At 38.4% G+C, this 25547-nt stretch overlaps 1 protein-coding gene across 1 annotated transcript in view; it reads right to left on the minus strand.

Annotated features, from left to right (window-relative positions):
* Positions 1 to 25547, minus strand: part of LOC121388970 (BDNF/NT-3 growth factors receptor-like) — an 88707-nt gene that overhangs the window by 61922 nt on the left and 1238 nt on the right. Inside the window, exons 2-3 of the mRNA XM_041520532.1 lie at positions 13541 to 13612; positions 12133 to 12201 (exon numbers count right to left, since the gene is read on the minus strand). Coding sequence (XP_041376466.1) covers positions 12133 to 12201; positions 13541 to 13612 — 141 coding nt within the window. The remainder of the gene's footprint in view (positions 1 to 12132; positions 12202 to 13540; positions 13613 to 25547) is intronic.

The following is a 25547-nucleotide window of genomic DNA, read 5'->3' on the forward strand; positions in this document are numbered from 1 at the left end:
GGGTCTGGGTCTGGACCTGGGTCTGGATCTGGATCTGGATCTGGGTCTGGGTCTGGGTCTGGACCTGGGTCTGGGTCTGGGTCTGGAACTGGACCTGGGTCTGGGTCTGGGTCTGGGTCTGGACCTGGGTCTGGGTCTGGACCTGGGTCTGGGTCTGGGTCTGGACCTGGGTCTGGGTCTGGGTCTGGACCTGGGTCTGGGTCTGGACCTGGGTCTGGATCTGGATCTGGATCTGGGTCTGGGTCTGGGTCTGGACCTGGGTCTGGGTCTGGGTCTGGAACTGGACCTGGACCTGGACCTGGGTCTGGGTCTGGGTCTGGGTCTGGAACTGGACCTGGGTCTGGACCTGGGTCTGGGTCTGGACCTGGGTCTGGGTCTGGGTCTGGGTCTGGACCTGGGTCTGGGTCTGGACCTGGGTCTGGGTCTGGGTCTGGACCTGGGTCTGGGTCTGGGTCTGGACCTGGGTCTGGGTCTGGACCTGGGTCTGGATCTGGATCTGGATCTGGGTCTGGGTCTGGGTCTGGACCTGGGTCTGGGTCTGGGTCTGGAACTGGACCTGGACCTGGACCTGGGTCTGGGTCTGGGTCTGGGTCTGGAACTGGACCTGGGTCTGGACCTGGGTCTGGGTCTGGGTCTGGACCTGGGTCTGGATCTGGGTCTGGGTCTGGACCTGGGTCTGGATCTGGGTCTGGGTCTGGACCTGGGTCTGGATCTGGGTCTGGGTCTGGACCTGGGTCTGGATCTGGGTCTGGGTCTGGACCTGGGTCTGGATCTGGGTCTGGGTCTGGACCTGGATCTGGGTCTGGGTCTGGAACTGGACCTGGGTCTGGATCTGGGTCTGGGTCTGGACCTGGGTCTGGGTCTGGACCTGGGTCTGGGTCTGGACCTGGGTCTGGGTCTGGGTCTGGACCTGGGTCTGGGTCTGGACCTGGGTCTGGATCTGGATCTGGATCTGGGTCTGGATCTGGGTCTGGACCTGGGTCTGGGTCTGTGTCTGGAACTGGACCTGGACCTGGACCTGGGTCTGGGTCTGGGTCTGGGTCTGGAACTGGACCTGGGTCTGGACCTGGGTCTGGGTCTGGACCTGGGTCTGGATCTGGGTCTGGGTCTGGACCTGGGTCTGGATCTGGGTCTGGGTCTGGACCTGGGTCTGGGTCTGGGTCTGGAACTGGACCTGGGTCTGGACCTGGGTCTGGGTCTGGACCTGGGTCTGGATCTGGATCTGGATCTGGGTCTGGGTCTGGGTCTGGACCTGGGTCTGGGTCTGGACCTGGGTCTGGATCTGGGTCTGGGTCTGGACCTGGGTCTGGATCTGGGTCTGGGTCTGGACCTGGGTCTGGGTCTGGGTCTGGAACTGGACCTGGGTCTGGACCTGGGTCTGGGTCTGGACCTGGGTCTGGATCTGGATCTGGATCTGGGTCTGGGCCTGGGTCTGGACCTGGGTCTGGGTCTGGACCTGGGTCTGGGTCTGGACCTGGGTCTGGATCTGGATCTGGATCTGGATCTGGGTCTGGGTCTGGGTCTGGACCTGGGTCTGGGTCTGGCCCTGGGTCTGGGTCTGGGTCTGGGTCTGGTTCTGGACCTGGACATGGACCTGGACATGGGTCTGGGTCTGGATCTGGGTCTGGGTCTGGGTCTGGATCTGGGTCTGGAACTGGACCTGGGTCTGGACCTGGGTCTGGGTCTGGGTCTGGGTCTGGGTCTGGATCTGGGTCTGGGTCTGGACCTGGGTCTGGATCTGGGTCTGGGTCTGGACCTGGGTCTGGGTCTGGGTCTGGAACTGGACCTGGGTCTGGACCTGGGTCTGGGTCTGGACCTGGGTCTGGATCTGGGTCTGGGTCTGGACCTGGGTCTGGATCTGGGTCTGGGTCTGGACCTGGGTCTGGGTCTGGGTCTGGAACTGGACCTGGGTCTGGACCTGGGTCTGGGTCTGGACCTGGGTCTGGATCTGGATCTGGATCTGGGTCTGGGTCTGGGTCTGGACCTGGGTCTGGGTCTGGACCTGGGTCTGGGTCTGGACCTGGGTCTGGATCTGGGTCTGGGTCTGGGTCTGGACCTGGGTCTGGGTCTGGACCTGGGTCTGGGTCTGGACCTGGGTCTGGGTCTGGACCTGGGTCTGGATCTGGATCTGGATCTGGATCTGGGTCTGGGTCTGGGTCTGGACCTGGGTCTGGGTCTGGACCTGGGTCTGGGTCTGGGTCTGGGTCTGGTTCTGGACCTGGACATGGACCTGGACATGGGTCTGGGTCTGGATCTGGGTCTGGGTCTGGGTCTGGATCTGGGTCTGGTTCTGGATCTGGGTCTAGGTCTGGGTCTGGCGAGTATGGTACCAATCCAAAATGAAACGCACTGAATCGAATGTAACATGATCACGATCATGAATGTGACAAAACACATCGCGTCTGTGCTGGCGCGAACTACAGATCTGGCAATAGACGTCACAGAACATGCACTATATTTTAACACTGCAGACCTGCGAAATGTTCGAACCTTTTTTGAAAACATTTTAAAAATAAAATAAACACCAAGAAAGATATATATTAAGCAATGTGGAATAATCGTAATTATTGTTGATGTTTATAGCAGAAAATATCCAAATGTATGAACGCAGTCAATTATATTGATAACACATAACAGTTACAGACCCAGACGTCCAAATATTATCACACTCGCAAGACCCAGACCCAGATCCAGACCCAGATTCGGTGTGTTTTCGGCCTAAGGTAAATTCCCTCTATTGTAGTTGATTATAGAGAATGTCCGTCTGTCTGTCTATCTATGTGTCTATCTGTCTGTCTGTCTGTCTATGTCTGTCTGTCTGTCTATACTGTATGTCTGTCTGTCTCTCTGTCTGTCTGTCTCTCTGTTTATCTGTCTGTCTATAATGTATGTCTGTCTATCTGTCTTTCTATCTGTCTTTGATGTCTGTCTATCTAATCTGTGGATCTATATATCTGTCTATCTGTAATGTCTGTCTGTCTATCTAGTCTATGGATCTATCTATCTATCTATCTATCTATCTATCTATCTATCTATCTATCTATCTATCTATCTATATGTCTGTCTGTCTGTCTGTCTATAATGTCTGTCTGTCTATCTAGTCTATGGATCTGTCTATCTATCTATCTATCTATCTATCTATCTGTCTGTCCTTCTGTCTGTCTGTCTGTCTGTCCATGTCCATCTGTCTATAATGTCTGTCTATCTATCTATCTGTCTATCTGTATGTATGTCTGTCCATCTGTCTATCTGTCTATAATGTCTGTCTATCTATCTATCGATCTATATATCTATATATCTGTCTGTCTGTCTATCTGTCTATCTGTATATAATGTATGTCTGTCTATCTAGTCTATGGATCTATCTATCTATCTATTTTTGTTGGTAGATTACAGCACAAATCCGATTACAATTCATTAATTAGAGTGTCCTCGAATCAAGTGTTTGTTAGTAACAATCTTATCTACCATTAACTGGTCAATCTTATCTACCATTAACTGGTCAATCTTATCTACCATTAACTGGTCAATCTAATCTACTATTAACTGGTCAGTCTTATCTACCATTAACTGTTCAGTCTTATCTACCATTAACTGTGGTCATTAGGTTTGGACGTCCACATTAGTTTCGAATCCCATCAATATACTGATTACGGTGGATAGGATTTTGAAAGTTCTTTTTTCTGTTTCTTTTTATTCGTTTTTTGTTTTCGTTTAAAAAAGAATAAATTAAATAAAAAACTGTAGGTAATAGTTAGTTACGTCCGATACCTAATAGCTGGTGATAACAACGCCTGGGGCATAGCTAAACAGACATTCCGTTTCCTGTACTTTTGGTACGTCGAACCACGCATGGCAAATTAACGAACTTGTCCGTGCCAATGAGCCCGGCAATTTGACACTAGGTTATACTTCTCGCTGAAACGATCAGCATTTTTGTTTTTTTTGTTTTTTTTTATCAAACGTCTTGGACTATTTCGTTTTTTGTTGGGGTTTTTTCTCCCCGTAACTGGGCCCGTCATTAATCTTTAATGAGCTTCCGCACCCCATGGGTTGCCAGATGGGTTATAATGACGAAATATTAAACATGCTAGGATTCCTGCTCGCTTCCGTTAAAACCGGAAAGACGGACTATTTTTAGGCCTCAAGTCGTTGTGCTAATAATCGAAATTGGGTCATCCGCTGTTAGGTAAAAATAAATCAATCGACTATTGTGGATACGGGGAAATAAATAAGCCCCTTGTGGCATAACCAAAAACGGAATTTTACGCTTAAAAGTTAAAAGTTGCAACATCTAGTACACAGTGTATACTGAATGTTACTGAAAACGCACAAGTCGGAGTTGTAGTTATAAAAAAGGATTTAAGAATATATAATAATAAATTTTAGTTAATTTTGTTTATTCTGGTTTGACAATAAATAACCCCAAAAGAGAATAAAATGCTAACGTTTTTGCAATGTTTTATAACGACCTCAGATAGATTCATAGAAACAACCATTTAGATATTTTGATAAATATCCATTAGACTCTGCATTGTGCAGAGATACGGCCCAGAATATGTATTATAGCGACCTTATACATGAGATAGCATTAACAACTGAAAATGGGGTGGGGTGGGGGGTGGGGTGCGGGGGGATGGGGTGACTATGGGAGTGCGTTTTTAGTGGAGTTCAGTATATATATTTAAAAAACCCATTTATGATTCACCGTCCCTGTGTTTCCGTTATAACCTATTTACAATATAAGTAATATAAAACGTAACTTCCATGTAATAGATTACATGTGCTGACATAGCTGACAGTATCTGTTGAAACCTAAACCACATGAGTTTTGTTAAAACTTGCAAATACTTATACAGAGAAATAAAATTAAAACTATTTAGAGCAAGAACCAAATATATGCGGTCAAGTGTCCATAATAACATAGGACGGTTCAGTAACTCACCAACTGTCACTATTGGGTTCAGCAAACATTGGTTAAACTTAACAACTGACCGTAACGGTGCGTCATCGCCAACAAGACCAGACTTTATTTACACAACGGCATAGGAGGAATATATACATAAACATTTTGTTATATACACGTGACAAGATGGTTGACAGTAAATACATTAATTACAGTACATACACAAACACATACACAAACACAAACACATACAAACATACATATCAAAATATTATGTAATAATACAGATATTTAATACAGATATACGGGTATCCAAGTACTTATAAACGAACAGATTGTTAAACATTTAAACATGTATATGGTGCAGTGAATAATGGTAATATTTTATTAAATATTTTTGGTTTTGATAGTGAATGTAGTCAAGGGCATTTGAATTAATTAATTATTATATTTATGGAACATGCTAATTTCTTTAGGGTACTAATTCGTTTATTCTCCATTAGTTCTCTAAATTTATAAGTATTTGATCGCGTATAATAATATGGGTGTAACAACTGGACTCTTGAATTATGAAAAAATGGCAAATGAAAAGATAATGGAACTCGTCGCCAATGTCCATTACATTACATAATGTACAAATTCTATCTTCTATGAGTATGTTATTCCAACGTCCAATTTCAACGGGAAGATAATGGTTAGACGTTCTAAATATTAAGAGTGCTGTCCACATTTTTTTGTTGTTGTTTATTAATATAGCTTTCGAAAAATAGTTGTTCTTTGTATAATCGGTAAGTGTTGCCTCTCGATGACTGTGATATGTTATTTTTCCATGTTTATAAAGGCTGCATTTCCATTGAGGCGTTCTTATGACACGGTTTCTTCCATGTGACGTCATTAATTAATTAAGCGGCCATATGCAAATTGACATATGTCATTGTAAAATGAGGAAGACCCATTACGAATGAAATTGGTACAGAAAATACAAGCATTTGATCAGATCGAGAGGGAACGCTCCCACCCCATATTGTGTAACTTACTACATATTATTTATTTCTGAGCCGATTGTTTTTTAAACACAAAAATAGTTGTTATTGTTTTTGTAATAGGCCTATTCCAAAACACATAGGCCTACTTTTCTTTTTACATCAAACCAAACTAAAAAACACAAAAACCCCAGGACTATTAGATACGAGAGCTAACACATGTAAAATGACACATATTTTGGAAACATAAAATAATGAGGAACCGATTATGTTTTACTGACACCACTCACAGGGGCGTAGGCGGGGGGGGGGGGGGGTCGGGGGCTGAAGCAAATGGTCCGCTAAAGCATACAGGTTTATGCATATATGGAGTTTCTGGTGGTGCCAAAACAAAATAGAAACAGGGTCCACTTGGTTCATATTCGACCCCTCCCCCCCCCCAGGTCCAGATCACGCTACGCCCCTGCCACAGGTCTGTAGCCAGGGATGGGTAAGAGGAACCGAACAACCCACCGAATCATAAATTTTACTTTAAAAACAATAGTTTACCTCTTAAAATAACACAAGTCTTACTATAAAAGGTCTTTTTATTCTTTGTTACTAAAGAGAAGTTGTTGAGCGCGCACATCAGTTATTTGTAGGGGTGACTATCGAGGTCAGTTTTACCATTGCAATAGTATTGCGATAGTTAAACTACTAGTGTGATAGTATTGCAATAGTGATAGTACTATTGCAATAGTATTGTGAATTGTTAAATCGCTTGATAAATAAATATTTCGCAAAACTATTTACTTCAATCTTCCAATATATATATATATGTATTGATGTATGCATGCATGTATGTATGCATGTATGTATGTATGTATGTATGTATGTATGTATGTATGTATGTATGTATGTATGTGTGTATATTTGTGTGAGTGTACGTGCGTCTGTACGTATGTTTGTGTTTGTGTGTATGTCTGTGTTTATACTTAGTTATTTGTAATAATGTCACAAGATAACTGAAATCATATTTAATAAATTTATAATATAAAAGACCCCCCCCCCCCCCCCCATTGTTGTTGTTATGCTTTATTTTCTATGGTGTGCAATGTTTTTGCAGAAAGATCAACTTATAATTACACTATTTATTTATGGTTACGAGTGTTTCTGCAGAGAAATATAACTTTTATGGTTTCCAATGTTTGTGTAGAAAAATTAACTTGACCACGTGTTTTGCGATCACTGTGCAGTGACAATATCGCCGGCTGTTGAAAACCCTATCTGAGGGCACCGACGTAGCAAGGACGCAGAGGTACTTCTTTGCAATGATGGATAACGATGAATATCTTTGATTATTTTTACTCCACAAGATCAAAGGATTTCACTATGCATACTATCGAAACTATCGACAGTGGAACAAACAATTGCGATAGTTATCGATAGTTGAAATAACTATCGATGCATTGCTATCGAGACCCTGACTATCGCAATATATCGATAGTTCGATGTATTGTTACATCACTAGTTATTTGAACTCATTTCATATTATTATAGTATCGGTGCGGCGTTTTTCATTATTGAACGAGGATAAAGGGTGTTAACATAAGCGGATTCAGGAGGAAGACATGGCGGTCCGGATTCGCTTTATTCACCTTTTTTTTTTCAATAAATAATTTTAAATTGACACTTAAAATCTTTTAAAATAAAAACATTGCAAAATGTCCAGATCCGCCACCGATACTGTGTAGACGTAGTTTAATGAACCTAATATTATTTTACTTCATTGTGATGGTTGTGTTTATCAACTTTCCATTTTAATATGCGTGTATAATAGTAGCATAATATTAAATTATTATTATTATTATTGCACCTGTCATGTCTTGGACGTTGAATTTTCTTGCGATTGTCGTCCAGCAATTGTTAGTTCAGATCTGGTACTTATATTCACTTAAGGACCCAGTTAAAATTTCATTTGGCTCATGTGTGAACTTTTCTCACCCATTGCACGAAGAATGCTAAAAATGCCTACTCCTAAAACTTGAAAATTAAATAATGCTATAAAACACACAAGTGCGGGAGATGGGTAATCATGGGTAATGACGTAATTTTATGGATTACCCATGCGGTTCGAGCCGTACGGCTGGCAAAAAATCGATACATGATCAACTTTTTTTTTTTTGCCACACGGTTAGCACCCATGTCAATGGAAAGACGTCAATGCAAATCAACGCATTTGATTTTTACCGCTTAGCGGCAGAAATAGCCGCGCGGGTAAAACCGCACCAATTGAAAGGCAGCCAAATACTGATCGCATTGTCTTTGTTTAATTTGTTTACATTTAAAAAAGATGCTCATATGCCAAGAGCCAGTGCTGTCGTTAGCCCGAGTGCTCTGACGGAAAGAGGAAGGAAATGCGTTATTTAACGACGCACTCAACATATATATGGCTGTCGCCACTTCATGGTTTACTCTTTTCGATTAGCAGCAATGGTTCTTTTATATGCACCATCCCACAGACAGGATAGTTCATACTACGGCCTTTATTACACCAGTTGTGGAGCACTAGCTGCAAAGAGAAATAGCCCAATGGGTCAACCGACGGGAATCGGTCCTAGATCGATCGCGCATCAGGCGAGCGCTGTACCACTGAACTACGTCCCGGCCCTCTAACGGTAAGACAGCTAGACGAACATTTGGACAGTTATCAACGTTCTCTAACCGCCGGAGACCAATCTAGAAACCCGAGAGCACCCCCCCCCCACCCTTTCAATAATGTTCCGGTTAAATACGTAGTTGCTGACGGGTTTATTCCTGTAATGTGTGTATTAGTGATTAATATGTGAATTTTGTTTTATTAAGGAATTCGAAAATGATCGAAGTAAAGGCATTTAACGTCAAACATAGCATTGTTGTTACATTATAGCGGAAATCTTTGACTACTGTTTGGTAGGCAGCTATTGTGCAGAATTTATATAGATTGGTCTCTGACGATGAGAGAGCGTTGATAACTGTCCAAATGCCCGTCTAGCTCTCTTACAGTCAGAGAACTCGTTGCGCGTGAAGACCGTTTAAAGCGATACAGTTTGATGAAGTGTTAATCAGTGTTTATTTGAAGTACCTTACAGTGAATTTAAAAATACTCCTGAGCGTGACGTAACCTAGTGGTATACTGCTGGTCTGATATCCGGTCGAACTAAAATTGATCCTCTTTGGTCAGGCCACTAAGGGCCATTTCTCCTTCCATCCAGTGGTCCACAAATGGAGAAACTAAGTAAGGCCGTGGTATGTACTATCCTGTATGTGGGATGCTGCAGCATATAAAAGATCCCTTGCTCAGGGTTCGAATTTAACGACGACCATGCGCCATATTGCCACAGTGCCCTAGCCATATGCCTTAATGCACTGGAAATTATTTTGCACGTTACTGATTGGCCATCATATTCGAACACGACGTGTCAAGTCAAATAATCTTGCCCTCTAATTGGTCAAATTCGAGGCCTGCTTGCTGTTAATCGGAAATAACATCTCATCGCATTGCGCCAGCGGCTTTCAGTATCAGTATATGTGTCGTCCATATATCCGGTGCCATAAAACCGAAATTAAAATAGGCTGAGTTTAACTCTGCTTATATCCAAATACGGTTCCACCAATGTTCTATTTGTATGTTGTTTTTGTTTAACGACACCACTAGAGCACATTGATTTAGTAATCATCGGCTGCTGAATATCAAACATTTGGTAATTTCGACATATAGTCTTAGAGAGGAAACCCGCTACATTTTGGCATTAGTAGCAAGGGATCTTTTATATGCACCATGCCACAGACAGGATAACATATATCACGGACTTTGATAGACCAGTCGTGGTGCAGTGGCTAGAACGAGAAATAAGGCCGAATTTTTTTTTACTTGTTTCCTATTACATGCTGGAAAAATATAGGGTAGGTAGGTAGGAAAAACATTTTATTTTGGAAAATAATTTTATTTATGAATATTAAATAAAGGTGTTGACTACCCGTATCCAAAATATCCTCTGCATGTATAGAAATGCATTATGCAAACCAACAATACCATTCATCACAGTGTTTTCCCTAGAAATGAAGTAAGGCATGGTAAAGTGACATTTTGGGGGCATATTTTAAGTGCAGTTTTAAATATAAGGGCTTTTTTTTTCCATTATACAATTTTCAAAAGGACAAAAACCTTATGGCCATTTTATTTTCTATATCTATTTCATAAAAGGAAAGTTCCCAGTGACCACTTACAACAAATAACGAAAGGCATCGAGATCTTACTGACATTTAATCATTTGATTTGGCAGTAAACTCCATCAGTATCGGTAAACATTCCCTCCCCTAGTTTATCAGAAGGTCACTAAATTTCTATAAGGCCAGTATGTTGCTGGAGTAAATCATTAAATATAGTTATTATTATTATTATTATTACTATTATTATTAATCGGAACACCTCGCTACGCTAGATGTAGAGTAAATCGGAAAAGATCGCATATATTCGTGAAAACAATTTTCCGACTCTTCGCCCGATATCTCACGAAAGTTACCGAACTTCAATTTGAAGGGAAGTAACTCCATCAATCAATTGTTAGAAGAAAACATTTCATGGCTAACGGGTCGCCAATAAAACTAAATTTGCGACAGTAAAACCACCTATATACGTTCGCAAATTGGAAAACACAGTAGGGTTGTCCCCTAAATGACACCAAATTAGTGCTTGTGATAGTTTTGGAATGTTTTCGTGGAAATCGTTGTTATATTAAAAAAACATTTTTGGATATACAAAAAAAGTTTTATGGTCGGCAGGTTCAAATTAGGGTTGGTCGGGTAACCAGAAACAAACAATATTTTATGATACACCTAAGTGTAAGAATTTAACGGCGTTCGACTCGTTTTGTTTTTGTGGGAGTTTTTAGAGGATCGCTTTGTCAGGTATGTTTGCACCGCAGTATTGTTAAATAAATGTTAATAAAGATAAATTTTAATCAAATTTCTTTTTAAAAGTCTATGGTAAAGTAAATTTTCTGGCAAAGTTCCATAGGAAGAAATATATCATGACGTTACGTGTTTTCGATAGGATAAGTGAAAGATATTACCAAAGAGCTAAAGATATTGTCAAAAATTAGGAAATATGTATATAATAAATAGACCATTTCATGGTGTTTTTCCGAATACGATTTTTATGTCTAACTCGTGATGTGTGAAAACCATATTTTCACTCATTGCTTCGCAATTCGTGAAAATATGGTTTTCACACATCACTCGTTGACATAAAAATCGTTTATGACTTTGCTTTAATCGGTCATCATAATCTGTCAATAAGAAACGGTGGTTGCAGGATAAAATCATATTTAGCGTTTGTTATAAGGCACTTTGTTAATAATAAATACAATCATATTTAGCGTTTGTTATAAGGCACTTTGTTAATAATAAATACAATCATATTTAGCGTTTGTTATAAGGCACTTTGTTAATAATAAATACAATCATATTTAGCGTTTGTTATAAGGCACTTTGTTAATAATAAATACAATCATATTTAGCGTTTGTTATAAGGCACTTTTTTAATAATAAATACAATCATATTTAGCGTTTGTTATAAGGCACTTTGTTAATAATAAATACAATTTGATTGTAACATTTCACGAGTATATCATACGAAATTTGTGAAACTCGTTCGCTCGGGGCAAATAAAATTCCCAAAACTCTCGCTCATGCAATAATCTATATATACTGTATAATGACTATGAGGCCATTTTACAATTACTTGAAAAAATGTCCTGCTTAATGGAAAAAGCGGTGTCAGATGTTTTAAGCATGGCGTAGCGCCATTTCATCGTACCCTAGCAAAACAATGTATAAGTCGTGTTAAGTCTTACTAAATAGTGTTCTTAAATAAATAATTATAATGAATAGTAATTTCACACAAACCTATAATGAAACAATGTTTAGATGTTATCTGTGATAAAATCTTGCTAATTTAATAAGACACCAGCAAAGAATTACCAAAATGTCTACCGGCCCTACGAGGTATTAGGAATAGTAAATACTTACAGTTGGGTGTGCTTTCCACCTTTAAATGACAGTTACGCTATATAACCATTGTTATGGTTTAAAATGACCTCTTTTTGCGATCTTTAGAAATATACTACTATAATAATAATAATAATGACTTAGAAACCATTTGTCTTGCAATTTATGGATTCCAGGTGCGGTTAATGATCAAAAGCGAGTTGGGTATACTTACAATTGGGTATGCTTGCCACCTTTAAATGCTTTGATGGGTATGTGTTCTATTTTGTTATTCGATAAATATCTGAAAAGTAAGAAACAAACATTATTAATAACACACATATCTGATTGTCTGTTATACTGCTATGCATGTCTTCTGGTATTTTCCTTTAGAAACCTCGAGGTCCTAATCCACGAAACTCCCGTAACTTTGCGATCTCACAGTCCCGTACAAAACGACTCGCAAAGACGATGCGATGTTGCTTACAAGAGCTTAAGAGAGCGTTTTGTGAATCGTTATACCTCTTGTCTAGTTGTAACATCCTTTCGACATTATCTTGTGCAGAGATATGATTTTGATATCGGAATACGGTTTTGTCGCTCAGATTTTATGTATGTTTTAATGTTAAAAGTATGTTGAACTTAAAGTTTGCCGTCCTTAACCATATATCCGGTGCCATAAAACCGAAATTAAAATGTGCTGAGTGCGTCGTTAAATAAACGTTACTTCCTTCCTTCAGTTTAACTGTGCTTATATCTAAATATCCAATGTTCTGTTTGTATGTTGTTTTTGTTTAACGACACCACTAGAGCACATTGATTTATAAATCAACGGCTGCTCGATATAAAACATTTGATAATTCTGACATAGTCTTAGAGAGGAAACACACTACATCTTAATTTCCTTTAATAGCAAGGAATGTTTTATATGCACTATCCCATAGACATCATGACACATACCACGGCCTTTGATATACCAACAATGGTGCACTGGCTAGAACGAGAAAATAGCCCAATGGGTCTACCGACGGGGATCGATCCCAGACCAACCGTGCATCAATCAAGCGATTTACCAATGGCTACGCCCCGCCCCTAAAGACTTGTAAAGACGATACGACGTTGCTTAAAAGATCCTAAAAGAGCTTGTGAATTGGGTCCTTTGAATGATTTTTTAATTGCATATAATGTATATATACAAAATGATTGGGCACAAGTTATCTAACTTACGAGGCCCTCTCCTAATTACAAACATTAAATTGTACAACAATGGCGACTGCAATTTTCAATAAATAAACAAATAAACCAATCAATCAATAAAATAAACGTTTGTGAAAAAACGACTGAATAAACTAAAAGAACAGAAAAGGAAAATAAATAGAACTAATCGATATTTTAACATTTTATCTTCTCAGACGCCCACCTGGAAATAACAATAGTAATAGTAACAAGAAATAAATGATTCCGCACCACGAGATAACGTTTTCTTAGTCAAATCGCTGTGTCTGTTAAATAAATGTATTTGTGAAGATGCTAAAATATTTGTTTATTGGTCATTAAACGTCTCTGATTAAACGGGTGATTGTTTGTTAAATCTCTTGACTAGTTTTTATGTGTTAATGTTAAAATGAATACAGGGAACTTACATCTCCGTCAGATTTGGCGAGTTCACGAAGGCGTCGTCGCTGATGTTGCGTAGACCAGTAAGTTTGATGTCGCTGTAATATAAAGCATCAAGTAACTAATGTGTTAATTAAATATTCTGAAATATAAAGCAACAAGTAAGTCATGTGTTAAATAAATATTCTGAAATATAATGCATCAAGTAAGTCATGTATTAAATAAATATTCTGAAATACAAAACATCAAGTAAGTCATGTGTTAAATAAATATTCTGAAATATAATGCATCAAGTAAGTCATGTATTAAATAAATATTCTGAAATATAAAACATCAAGTAAGTCATGTATTAAATAAATATTCTGAAATATAATGCATCAAGTAAGTCATGTATTAAATAAATATTCTGAAATATAATGCATCAAGTAAGTAATGTGTTAAATAAATATTCTGAAATATAAAACATCAAGTAAGTCATATGTTAAATAAATATTCCGAAATATAAAACATCAAGTAAGTCATGTATTAAATAAATATTCTGAAATACAAAACATCAAGTAAGTCATGTGTTAAATAAATATTCTGAAATACAAGGCATCAAGTAAGTCATGTGTTAATTAAATATTCTGAAATACAAAACATCAAGTAAGTCATGTGTTAAATAAATATTCTGAAATACAAGGCATCAAGTAAGTCATGTGTTAATTAAATATTCTGAAATATAAGGCACCAAGTAAGTCTGGTGTTAATAAAATATTCTGAAATATAAGGCATCAAGTAAGTCTGGTGTTAATTAAATATTCTGAAATATAAGGCATCAAGTAAGTCAAGTGTTAAATAAATAATCTGAAATACAAAACATCAAGTAATTCATGTGTTAAATACATATTCTGAAATACAAGGCATCAAGTAAGTCATGTGTTAAATAAATATTCTGAAATATAAAACATCAAGTAAGTCATGTGTTAAATAAATATTCTGAAATATAAAGCATCAAGTAAGTCATGTGTTAATTAAATATTCTGAAATATAAGGCATCAAGTAAGTCTGGTGTTAATTAAATATTCTGAAATATAAGGCATCAAGTAAGTCATGTGTTAAATAAATATTCTGAAATACAAGGCATCAAGTAAGTCATGTGTTAATTAAATATTCTGAAATATAAGGCATCAAGTAAGTCATGTGTTAAATAAATAATCTGAAATATAAAGCATCAAGTAAGTCATGTGTTAAATAAATATTCTGAAATATAAAGCATCAAGTAAGTGATGTGTAAAATAAATATTCGGAAATATAAAGCATCAAGTAAGTCTGGTATTAAATAAATATTCTGAAATATAAAACATCAAGTAAGTCATGTGTTAAATAAATATTCTGAAATACAAAGCATCAAGTAAGTCATGTATTAAATAGATATTCTGAAATATAAAACATCAAGTAAGTCATCTGTTAAATAAATATTCTGAAATATCAGGCATCAAGTAAGTCATGTGTTAAATAAATATTCTAAAATATAAAGCATCAAGTAAGTCATGTATTAATTAAATATTCCGAAATATAAAGCATCAAGTAAGTCTGGTGTTAATTAAATATTCTGAAATACAAGGCATCAAGTAAGTCATGTGTTAATTAAATATTCTGAAATATAAGGCATCAAGTAAGTCTGGTGTTAATAAAATATTCTGAAATATAAGGCATCAAGTAAGTCTGGTGTTAATTAAATATTCTGAAATATAAGGCATCAAGTAAGTCATGTGTTAAATAAATAATCTGAAATATAAAGCATCAAGTAAGTCATGTGTTAAATAAATATTCTGAAATATAAAGCATCAAGTAAGTGATGTGTAAAATAAATATTCGGAAATATAAAGCATCAAGTAAGTCTGGTATTAAATAAATATTCTGAAATATAAAACATCAAGTAAGTCATGTGTTAAATAAATATTCTGAAATACAAAGCATCAAGTAAGTCATGTATTAAATAGATATTCTGAAATATAAAACATCAAGTAAGTCATCTGTTAAATAAATATTCTGAAATATCAGGCATCAAGTAAGTCATGTGTTAAATAAATATTCTAAAATATAAAGCATCAAGTAAGTCATGTATTAATTAAATATTCCGAAATATAAAGCATCAAGTAAGTCTGGTGTTAATTAAATATTCTGAAATATAAGGCATCAAGTAAGTCATGTGTTAAATAAATATTCTGAAATATAAAGCATCAAGTAAGTCATGTGTTAAATAAATATTCTGAAATATAAAGCATCAAGTAAGTCATGTGTTAAATAAATATTCTGAAATATAAGGCATCAAGTAAGTCATGTGTTAAATAAATATTCTTAAATATAAGGCATCAAGTAAGTCATGTGTTAAATAAATATTCTTAAATATAAAGCATCAAGTAAGTCTGGTATGATGACAGTGACTATAGTGCTGCTGATGATTATGATGATGATGATAATAATCATAAAAACGATGCCTATCATTCTCATTATCTTAACATCTTTCTCATCTATCACACTCTGCCTATCATTCTCATTATCTTAACATCTTTCTCATCTATCACACTCTGCCTATCATTCTCATTATCTTAACATCTTTCTCATCTATCACACTCTGCCTATCATTCTCATTATCTTAACATACAAAAATGCATCGGCTATTGGGTGTAAATTAAATTATAATTAAATATGAATATAAACATCCAAGAGTTAAATTAAAATAGTGTATTGGTAGTACTAAACCAAATAACTTCCGGCTAGGTCAAAATTCGAGGTGCACCTAATTTTTGATAGAACAGTTAATACCACAAGTCCTGTCACTGGTGTTAAATGTGAGTGTGTTAGTTGTAAAAAATATTAGTTTTATCTAGAAAAATGTACTCAATTTTATTTCATCTAGTACCACTTGTGCTTTGTAGCATGTATGTGGTACCTGTAAACAAAAGTACTCAAATTTTGTGCGGAACTAGGGTAGTCATTAACGCTACCCGTTATCTCTGAAACGAACATCTTAACTCCCATTAAAACAAAAATACTTTAAGGGTGAGGGGCGGTAGTATTTACATCTATATATCTATACATCTGGTGTATATATCGATTGATACGCTGCAGGTAGGAGTTTTAACGGGATTGTATTTGGTGGTACACACCTTATAGAGCTGTGCACGAAATATCACACACAAGTAAAATTATAATTTAGAATAAAATTCAAGATCTTGGAAAAATTCCAACACAAGTTCAGGAAGGAATCACATTTCTCCTACCAAATATATCATTCCTCGTATGTGAACTTTCAGAGTGCACTGACGGTGCTGTCACTGACGTGGAGAATTCTTCTTGAGAATAAATGGATGTTTCAAATATGTATGACCGATGCGAGTACGCCTGTGGGAAGACTGCCACTCTCCCAGGACTGGCTTGACAGAATGGATCTTGTTCGCAACTACATCGTTTGAATCAGCTTTCCAAGTCGAAAAGATATATTGGTTAATATCCTGTTTCAAAGTAAAAGTGAAAAAAGTAAAGTGTGTTTTATTTAACGACGTCACTAGAGCACATTGATCTTTTATCTTATCATCGGCTATTGGACGTCAAACATATGATCATTCTGACACTGGTTTTATTTAGAGGAAACCCGCTGTCGCCACATAGGCTACTCTTTTACGACTGGCAGCAAGGGATCTTTTATTTGCGCTTCCCACAGGCAGGATAGCACAAACCATGGCCTTTGTTGAACCAGTTATGGATCACAGGTCGGTGCAAGTGGTTTACACCTACCCATTGAGCCTTGCGGAGCACTCACTCAGGGTTTGGAGTCAGTATCTGGATTAAAAATCCCATGCCTCGACTGGGATCTGAACCCAGTACCTACCAGCCTGTAGACCGATGGCCTAACCACGACGCCACCGAGGCCGGTGTGTTTCAAAGTAGTGCAGGGAACATCAACCCTGACTTGAGGCAAATCTAAAGTAGACTTAAACTTGGCAGCCCAGTCTGCATTTCCCCATTCATGAATGAATGAATGGATGAAGGTTTAACGACAGCCCAGCATGAACAATACATCGGCTACAGGGGCGTAGCGTGAATCTGGACCGGGGGCGGGGGGAGGGGGGGGGGGGGGGGTCAAAATTCAGTATCACGAAGAAATTGCAACAAAAGATCAGGATGGAATCGAAATGATTCCACAACATTTCTTCTACAAAACATATATTTTTCTAGTTTCATTCAGATGATTGCACCCCCACCAAAATGTGGCGCACCGTCAGAGTACACTGACAGTGCTCACACTGAGGTGGAGAATCCTTCGTCAGAATAAATGAATGAGTGAAGTATGTATTCTTCCTGCACTGCCTATAGGAGGACTGCCACAGTATAGTATAGACAGGATAGTACATACCACGACCGTTGTTACCCAAGTGGTAAAGCGCTCGCTTGATGCGCGGTCGGTTTAGGATCGATCCCCGTCAGTGACCCCATTGGGCTATTTCTCGTCCCAACCAGTGCTCCACAACTGGTGTAACAAAGGCCGTGGTATGTACTATCCTGTCTGTGGGATGATGCATATAAAAGATCCCTTGCTGCTAATCGAATAGAATAGCCCATGAAGTGGTGACAGCGGGTTTCCTCTTTATATATCTGTGTGGTCCTTAAACATATGTTTTACGACATATAACCGTAAATAAAATGTGTTGAGTGCGTCGTTAAATAAAAACATTTCCTTCCTTTGCCTATAGGATGACTGCCACTCTCCCAGGATTGGCTTGACAGAATGAAGCTTGTTCGCAACAGCACCATTCCAATCATCTTGTCCAAAAGATAAATTGATTATATTTAAAATCAGTATAAGGCACACCAATCCTGGCACGAAGTACACCCAAAGCAGATTTGGCAGCTGAATCTGCCTTTTCATTACCCCTGATACCAACATGGTGGGCACCCAACAAACTACAACTTCTTTATTGACAATCACTTTCGTATGGCCATCCCAATTAAGAGGTGTTCCAGCTTCATATTATGTAAAGCTTGTAGACACGAAAATGAATCTGTGAAAAATAATATGTTTGAATGCAATAGGATCCTTTACTTATTCCAAGCCTTTAAAGATTGCACACATTTCGGCAGAAAAGGTGGATGCCGAATTGGGAAATCTCATGAAAAGTATTGTGTGGTGGAACAACTAGCAGAAGGCACAGATTTCCCATCCCGTGATCCACCCGTATAAACAGGAACGTGATCACTGAATCTGTCTTGAATTACCGTGAAATATTGTTTATTTATAACGGCATCTGTACCCTCTTTTTCCAGATGCGAAATATCAAACACACTCTCAGGTGGTTTGATATACCATGGTGACAAGACGAATTATGAAGGAGTTTCCAAAGTCTCTGTTAAATTAATCTGGGAATGCGAAGATCAAATGTTAGAGTAGTACTTGACTTCGCATTAAACACTCTCATATATTTGTTATCAAACAGCGGATTATGTGTAGGATGTTTTGTAATGATTTAATACTCGTGGAATACTGCTGAGAAAGCTTTGCACGTCTAGCACCCAGACTAGGTTCGTGTACACCAAAATTCAATCTCTCTACAGGGGATGATCTTCTAAAAGCATCAAAACAAAGCCTAAGTCCCTGGTTATGTTTGGGATCTAGCTTTTGCAAGTGACACTTGCATGCTGAGCCGTACACAATGCATCCTTAGTAAGTAGGACCGGCCTCGGTGGCGTCGTGGTTAGGCCATCGGTCTACAGGCTGGTAGGTACTGGGTTCAGATCCCAGTCGAGACATCGGATTTTTAATCCAGATACCGACTCCAAACCCCGAATGAGTCCTCCGCAAGGCTCAATGGGTAGGTGTAAACCACTTGCACCGACCAGTGATCCATAACTGGTTCAACAAAGGCCATGGTTTTGCTATCCTGCCTGTGTGAAGCGCAAATAAAAGATCCCTTGCTGCTAAGTGGCGACAGCGGGTTTCCTCTCAAAATCTGTGTGGTCCTTAACCATATGTCTGACGCCATATAACCGTAAATAACATGTGTTGAGTGCGTCGTTAAATAAAACATTTCTTTCTTTCTTTTCTTAGTCAGTCAAGTGTTGACCCCACAAGAGATCTATATAGACGAATCATAACCTTTCTGTCTGATCACCATCCCGTGTTACTTATAACTTTTAAAATATTGACGGCCTTTAAGCACTTCTGTTTAAAATAATTTAAATAGGGTACAAAAGCTAGTCAGTCTCCTGTCAAATAAAATTCCAATACATGTGGTCTCCTCCAATACTAGAGTTGGACTTATGTCCAGAAACAGCTGTGGATCCAAATAGTGACCTCTTTTCTTGCACACACACACACACACACACACACACACACACACACACACACACACACACACACACACACACGCGTTTTTCAGTTGACCATTGTTGAAGTTTATTCAAACAAAGCCGCAAGTAAAATGCATGTTAATAATATTTCGAAATCAACCATATCGTAATTTTTACTGGTCACGGTGATGCAGTGGTTAAGCCATCGGACTACAGGCTGGTAGGTACAGGGTTCGCAGCCCAGTACTGGCTCCAACCCAGAGCGAGTTCTTTTAGGGCTCAGTGGGTAGGTGAAAGGTCAATACACCTTCTTTTCTCTCACTAACATCTAACAACTAACCCACTGTCCTGGACAGACAACCCAGATAGCTGAGATGTGTGTGCCCAGAACAAAGTGCTTGAACCTTAATTGGATATAGGCACGAAAATTAGTTGAAATGAAATAATGAAATGTCGTTCTTTTCTCAAAATATATGCAACTAATCCTCATAATGTAACACTATCTTTAAAGGCTATAACAACAACTTAATATAAATACGGTACCTGACATTTCCCGCGCTAACCCGCCTCTTTATTGCAAAGAAAGAAATGTAAAAAAACCCAACCCCATCTTTGATTTGAAATTCTTTATTGGATTTTATTTGTAACAGTAGAATAAAGAAAGAAAAAGAAAGAAAGAAAAACAAGTAATGAAAGAATTTATTAACATTATCTTTAGAGGCTACAAGTTAAATATGACATAAATGTACTGTTTGATGGTGCATATAAGAGATCCTTTGCTGCTAATAGAAAAGAGTAGCACACGAAGTGGCGACAGCGGGTTTCCTCTCTCAATATCTGTGTGGTCCGTAACCATATGTCGACGCCATATAACTGTAAATAAAATGTGTTGAGTGCGTCGTTAAATATAACATTACCTTTTATTCATTGCAAAAAAAAAAAAAAAAAAAAAAAAAAATGCTGGGAAGAATATTTTTTTGATTCCAAATGCTTTATTTTATTGTATTTTTAACAGGAAAATAAACAAAGAAAGAAAACGAAAAAGGAAGAAGAAATAATGAAAGAATTTATTAACATTATCTATAGGGTGAATACCACCAAATCAAATCTGATAGACGGCAATGTTAATACATGTGGCTAAAACTCCTACCTATAGCGTATATATCGACATATACACCACGGATCTACAAACAACCACCTCTTCCTTAAAGTGAAGCTGCTCATTTCAGAGATAACGGGTAACGTCTGTGACTACCCTACTACCCCATACATGTTTCAAACACATGGCTGCTTGACACAGTGGTAGTAGATAAAATAAAATTGCAGACTTTTTGTGCCCAGATGAAACTCATTTTTTTTTACAAGAAACACTCACATTTATCACCAATCACAGGACTTGTGGTATTAACTGCTCTATCAAAAGTTCGAACTTTGACCCAGCCGGAAATTATTCGGTTTAGTACTACCTTTATGGGCTACAATTTAAACATGACATATAAATACGATCCATCGATTCAATTGATTGGGTTTTTTCTCATTCCAGCCAGTGCACCACAACTGGTCAAAGGCTGTGGTATGTGCTTTCCTGTCTATGGGAAAATGCATATAAAAGATCCCTTGCTGCTGCATTAGGAAAAATATAGCGGGTTTCCTCTGAATTACCAAATGTTTGACATCCAATAGCCAGTAGTCAATATGCTCTGGCGGTGTCGTTAAACAAAAACAAACTTTATTTCATTTCAACTTAAGTTCGTGCTTATATCCAATTAAGATTCAAGCACGCTGTGCTGGGCACATACCTCAGCTATCTGGGCTGTCTGTCCAGGACAGTGGGTTAGTTGTTGGTTGGTTAGTGGTTAGTGAGAGAGAAGAGCGTGTAGTGGCCTTACACCTACCTATTGAGCCCTTAAGCAATCTCTCTGGGTTGGAGCCGGTACCGGGCTGCGAACCCTGTACCTACAAGCAGATAGTCCGAATCCGATGGCTTAACCACTGCGCCACCGAGGCTGGTCATTTACAACTTTACAACTTTAATTGCAGTCCTGTCATTTACCACGCTAACTCGCCTCTTCATTGCAAAGAAAGAAAGGAAGAATTTTTTTTAAAATTCCAAATGCTTTATTTTTATTCAATTTTAACAGTAAAATAAAGAAAAAGAAGGAGAAGAAAGAAATAATTGAAGAATATACTGAGGCTACAAGTTATATTAAAGCTGACATACATGCTGTCCTGTCATTTACCGCGCTAACCCGCCTCTTCAGTACAAAGAAAGAAATAATTGAAGAATATATTGAGGCTACAACTTATATTAAACCTGACATACATGCGGTCCTGTCATTTACCGCGCTAACCCGCCTCTTCAGTACAAAGAAAGAAATAATTGAAGAATATATTGAGGCTACAACTTATATTAAACCTGACATACATGCGGTCCTGTCATTTACCGCGCTAACCCGCCTCTTCAGTACAAAGAAAGAAATAATTAAAGAATATATTAAGGCTACAAGTTATATTAAATCTGACATACATGCGGTCCTGTCGTTTACCGCGCTAACCCGCCTCTTCAGTACAAAGAAAGAAATAATTGAAGAATATATTGAGGCTACAAGTTATATTAAACCTGACATACATGCGGTCCTGTCATATACCGCGCTAACCCGCCTCTTCAGTACAAAGAAATAAATAAATGAAGAATATATTGAGGCTACAAGTTATATTAAACCTGACATACATGCGGTCCTGTCATATACCGCGCTAACCCGCCTCTTCAGTACAAAGAAAGAAATAATTAAAGAATATATTGAGGCTACAAGTTATATTAAAGCTGACATACATGCGGTCCTGTCGTTTACCGCGCTAACCCGCCTCTTCAGTACAAAGAAAGAAATAATTGAAGAATATATTGAGGCTACAAGTTATATTAAAGCTGACATACATGCGGTCCTGTCGTTTACCGCGCTAACCCGCCTCTTCAGTACAAAGAAAGAAATAATTGAAGAATATATTGAGGCTGCAAGTTATATTAAAGCTGACATACATGCGGTCCTGTCGTTTACCGCGCTAACCCGCCTCTTCAGTACAAAGAAAGAAATAATTGAAGAATATATTGAGGCTGCAAGTTATATTAAAGCTGACATACATGCGGTCCTGTCGTTTACCGCGCTAACCCGCCTCTTTAGTACAAAGAAAGAAGGGAAGACACAAATATTTCAAACTAAGACAAAAAGGAAAATATATTGAGGCTGCAAGTTTTTGACATACATGCGGTCCTGTCGTTTACCGCGCTAACCCGCCTTTTTTTTTTTTTTAGAAGTATCTTAAATAGCTACATTACTAAATTATATATTAAATTCTATTTTTAACACTAAAATAAAGAATGAAAATCAGAAGAAGAAAAGACAAGTAATGAAATAATTTATTAACATTATCTTCAGAACTAACATCTGTCATGAATGAAGCCCTGTCTCTTCGTTGCCAAGAAAGAACAGACGAAAATAATCTTTGATTGATTTATTATTTACTTTATTGAATTCTATTTTTAAAAGTAAAATAAAGAAGAAAAAAAATAGAAAAGAAAAAAGGAAAGAACAAATGAAATAGTATAGCTTAAGAAGCTATATTTATGGAATTCTATTTTTAACAGTACAATAAAGAAAAGAAAAAAAAAAAAAAAAAAAAAGAATATATTGAGGCTGCAAGAAAAAAAACATGAGAAAGAAAAAAAGAGTGGAATTCATGACCAAGCGTGCAAAGCTACATTACTAAATTATACTTTTTTAACACTAAAATAAAGAATGAAAATCAGAAGAAGAAAAGACAAGTAATGAAATGTTTATTTACTAACATTATCTTTTAATCTTCAGAATGAAGCCCTGTCTCTTCGTTGCCATTTGATTTATTATTTACTTGCAGTGCGATATTAGAATTAGTATAGCTTAAGAAGCCAGCCAGTGCGGTTTCCCGCCGACACTGACAATTGGTGGCAAAAGAAATCACGAGTTATCGATCACAGATTAGCCGCACCGTGGCGCCGGTGGGGGCTTCCTGTCGCGCGGATTTCCATGTGATTCCCGGCTTGTTCTATAACCACAGTGTACAAAACGTGGCTAAACATATTTGTTTTTATTGTATGGCTTTTACCAGACGATACGAATACGTTAGGCTGATAACGCACGTCCAGTTTATTACATCTGTCGATAGAGCTGTGGCCTAGAGGACACGAGCTGCCTAATAATCTATTTTTAAAGAAAAGAAAACAAGAAAACAAGAGAGAAAAAAAACACTTTAAGGATCACTTGATAAGATAATATGTTGTTGTTCCAGAAGACATGTAACAGCTCAAAATGTGCCAACTGTACAACATATGCCAATCTTAGGCTGTGTTCGGTCCAAAATGTGCCAACTGTACAACATATGCCAATCTTAGGCTGTGTTCGGTCCAAAATATCCTTGGAACACTTTAGTCCAAGACATGCCTATTAAAATAACAGTTTTGACTGCCGTATAAAATAAAAATATTGAACCCTACCTTGCGATATATTTGCTTTAAATATTTAAAAGCATGTGTAACTTTTAAATCTGCACGTGCATATGCACAAACAAGGGATTCGCTGCTAGTGCGTTCGTTTGGTATGCTAATGATCGTAGGTTGGATTCCAGTGATCGACCTATATGGTTTTCCAGTTCCAGTTAATGTTCCACTAATAGGCATATATATATATATATATATATATATATATATATATATATATATATATATATATACTGACATAATGAAAACGCAAAAACAACTTTTCATTGCAAATAACGACAAACTATTAATGAATTGAATTAATGAATTGATGGATAATGTAATATGACATTAATGACGGGCATTCATGAGATACATTCACATGGAAACATGGCCAGTTATCATCAGTAATCGAGTTGCATTCGTAATCGAAAAGTTCAACCCCCCATATTAAGGTCAGTATCTGGTGTGTCCACCATTGGCCCGTGAACATGCATGAAGACAACGGGGAAAGGATTGGCACAAACATCTCAAATAAGCCACAGGAACGTTCCTCCACTCCTCCTGTAACGCCTGTGCAAGCTCAGCGACGTTACGCGGTGATGGCTGGCGGTGACGTACACGACGTCCTAACTCATCCCACATGTGTTCAATTGGGTTCAAATCCGGTGAAACGGCGGGCCAGTTCATAACGGTGATACCGGCTTGTTGCAGAAATGCCTGGGTAATTCTTGCAGTATGTGGACGGGCATTGTCTTGTTGAAACAGAAGGGGACCTCCTGGTCTTCAGTGACGGTGCAAAAGTGGCTGGACAACTGGTCTTAGAATAACGTCAACATAACGCTGGGTTGTAAGGGCATCGTGGACAATGATGAAATCGCTCCTGAAATCACAGTTGATTGCCCCCCCCATACCATCAGACAACCGCCGCCAAACCGATCACGTTCCCTCACACATCCGTCAGTGTACCGTTCATGGAGTCTCCTGTACACACGTGCTCTTCCATCGGCAAAGGAGACAGAGAAACGGGACTCATCTGAGAAAACAATGCTCCGGTAAAAGGCTGGTGGATGATTACTATTCTGGAGAGCAAACTGGAGTCTCGCAGCACGATGTCGCGGTGTCATGATGTTACCGTTGTACGGGCGTCTGCATCTGAGTCCAGCCGTTCTGAGTCGACGGATGACCGT

Source organism: Gigantopelta aegis, chromosome 2, assembly GCF_016097555.1.
Source record: "Gigantopelta aegis isolate Gae_Host chromosome 2, Gae_host_genome, whole genome shotgun sequence".
Lineage (NCBI taxonomy): Eukaryota > Metazoa > Mollusca > Gastropoda > Neomphalida > Peltospiridae > Gigantopelta > Gigantopelta aegis.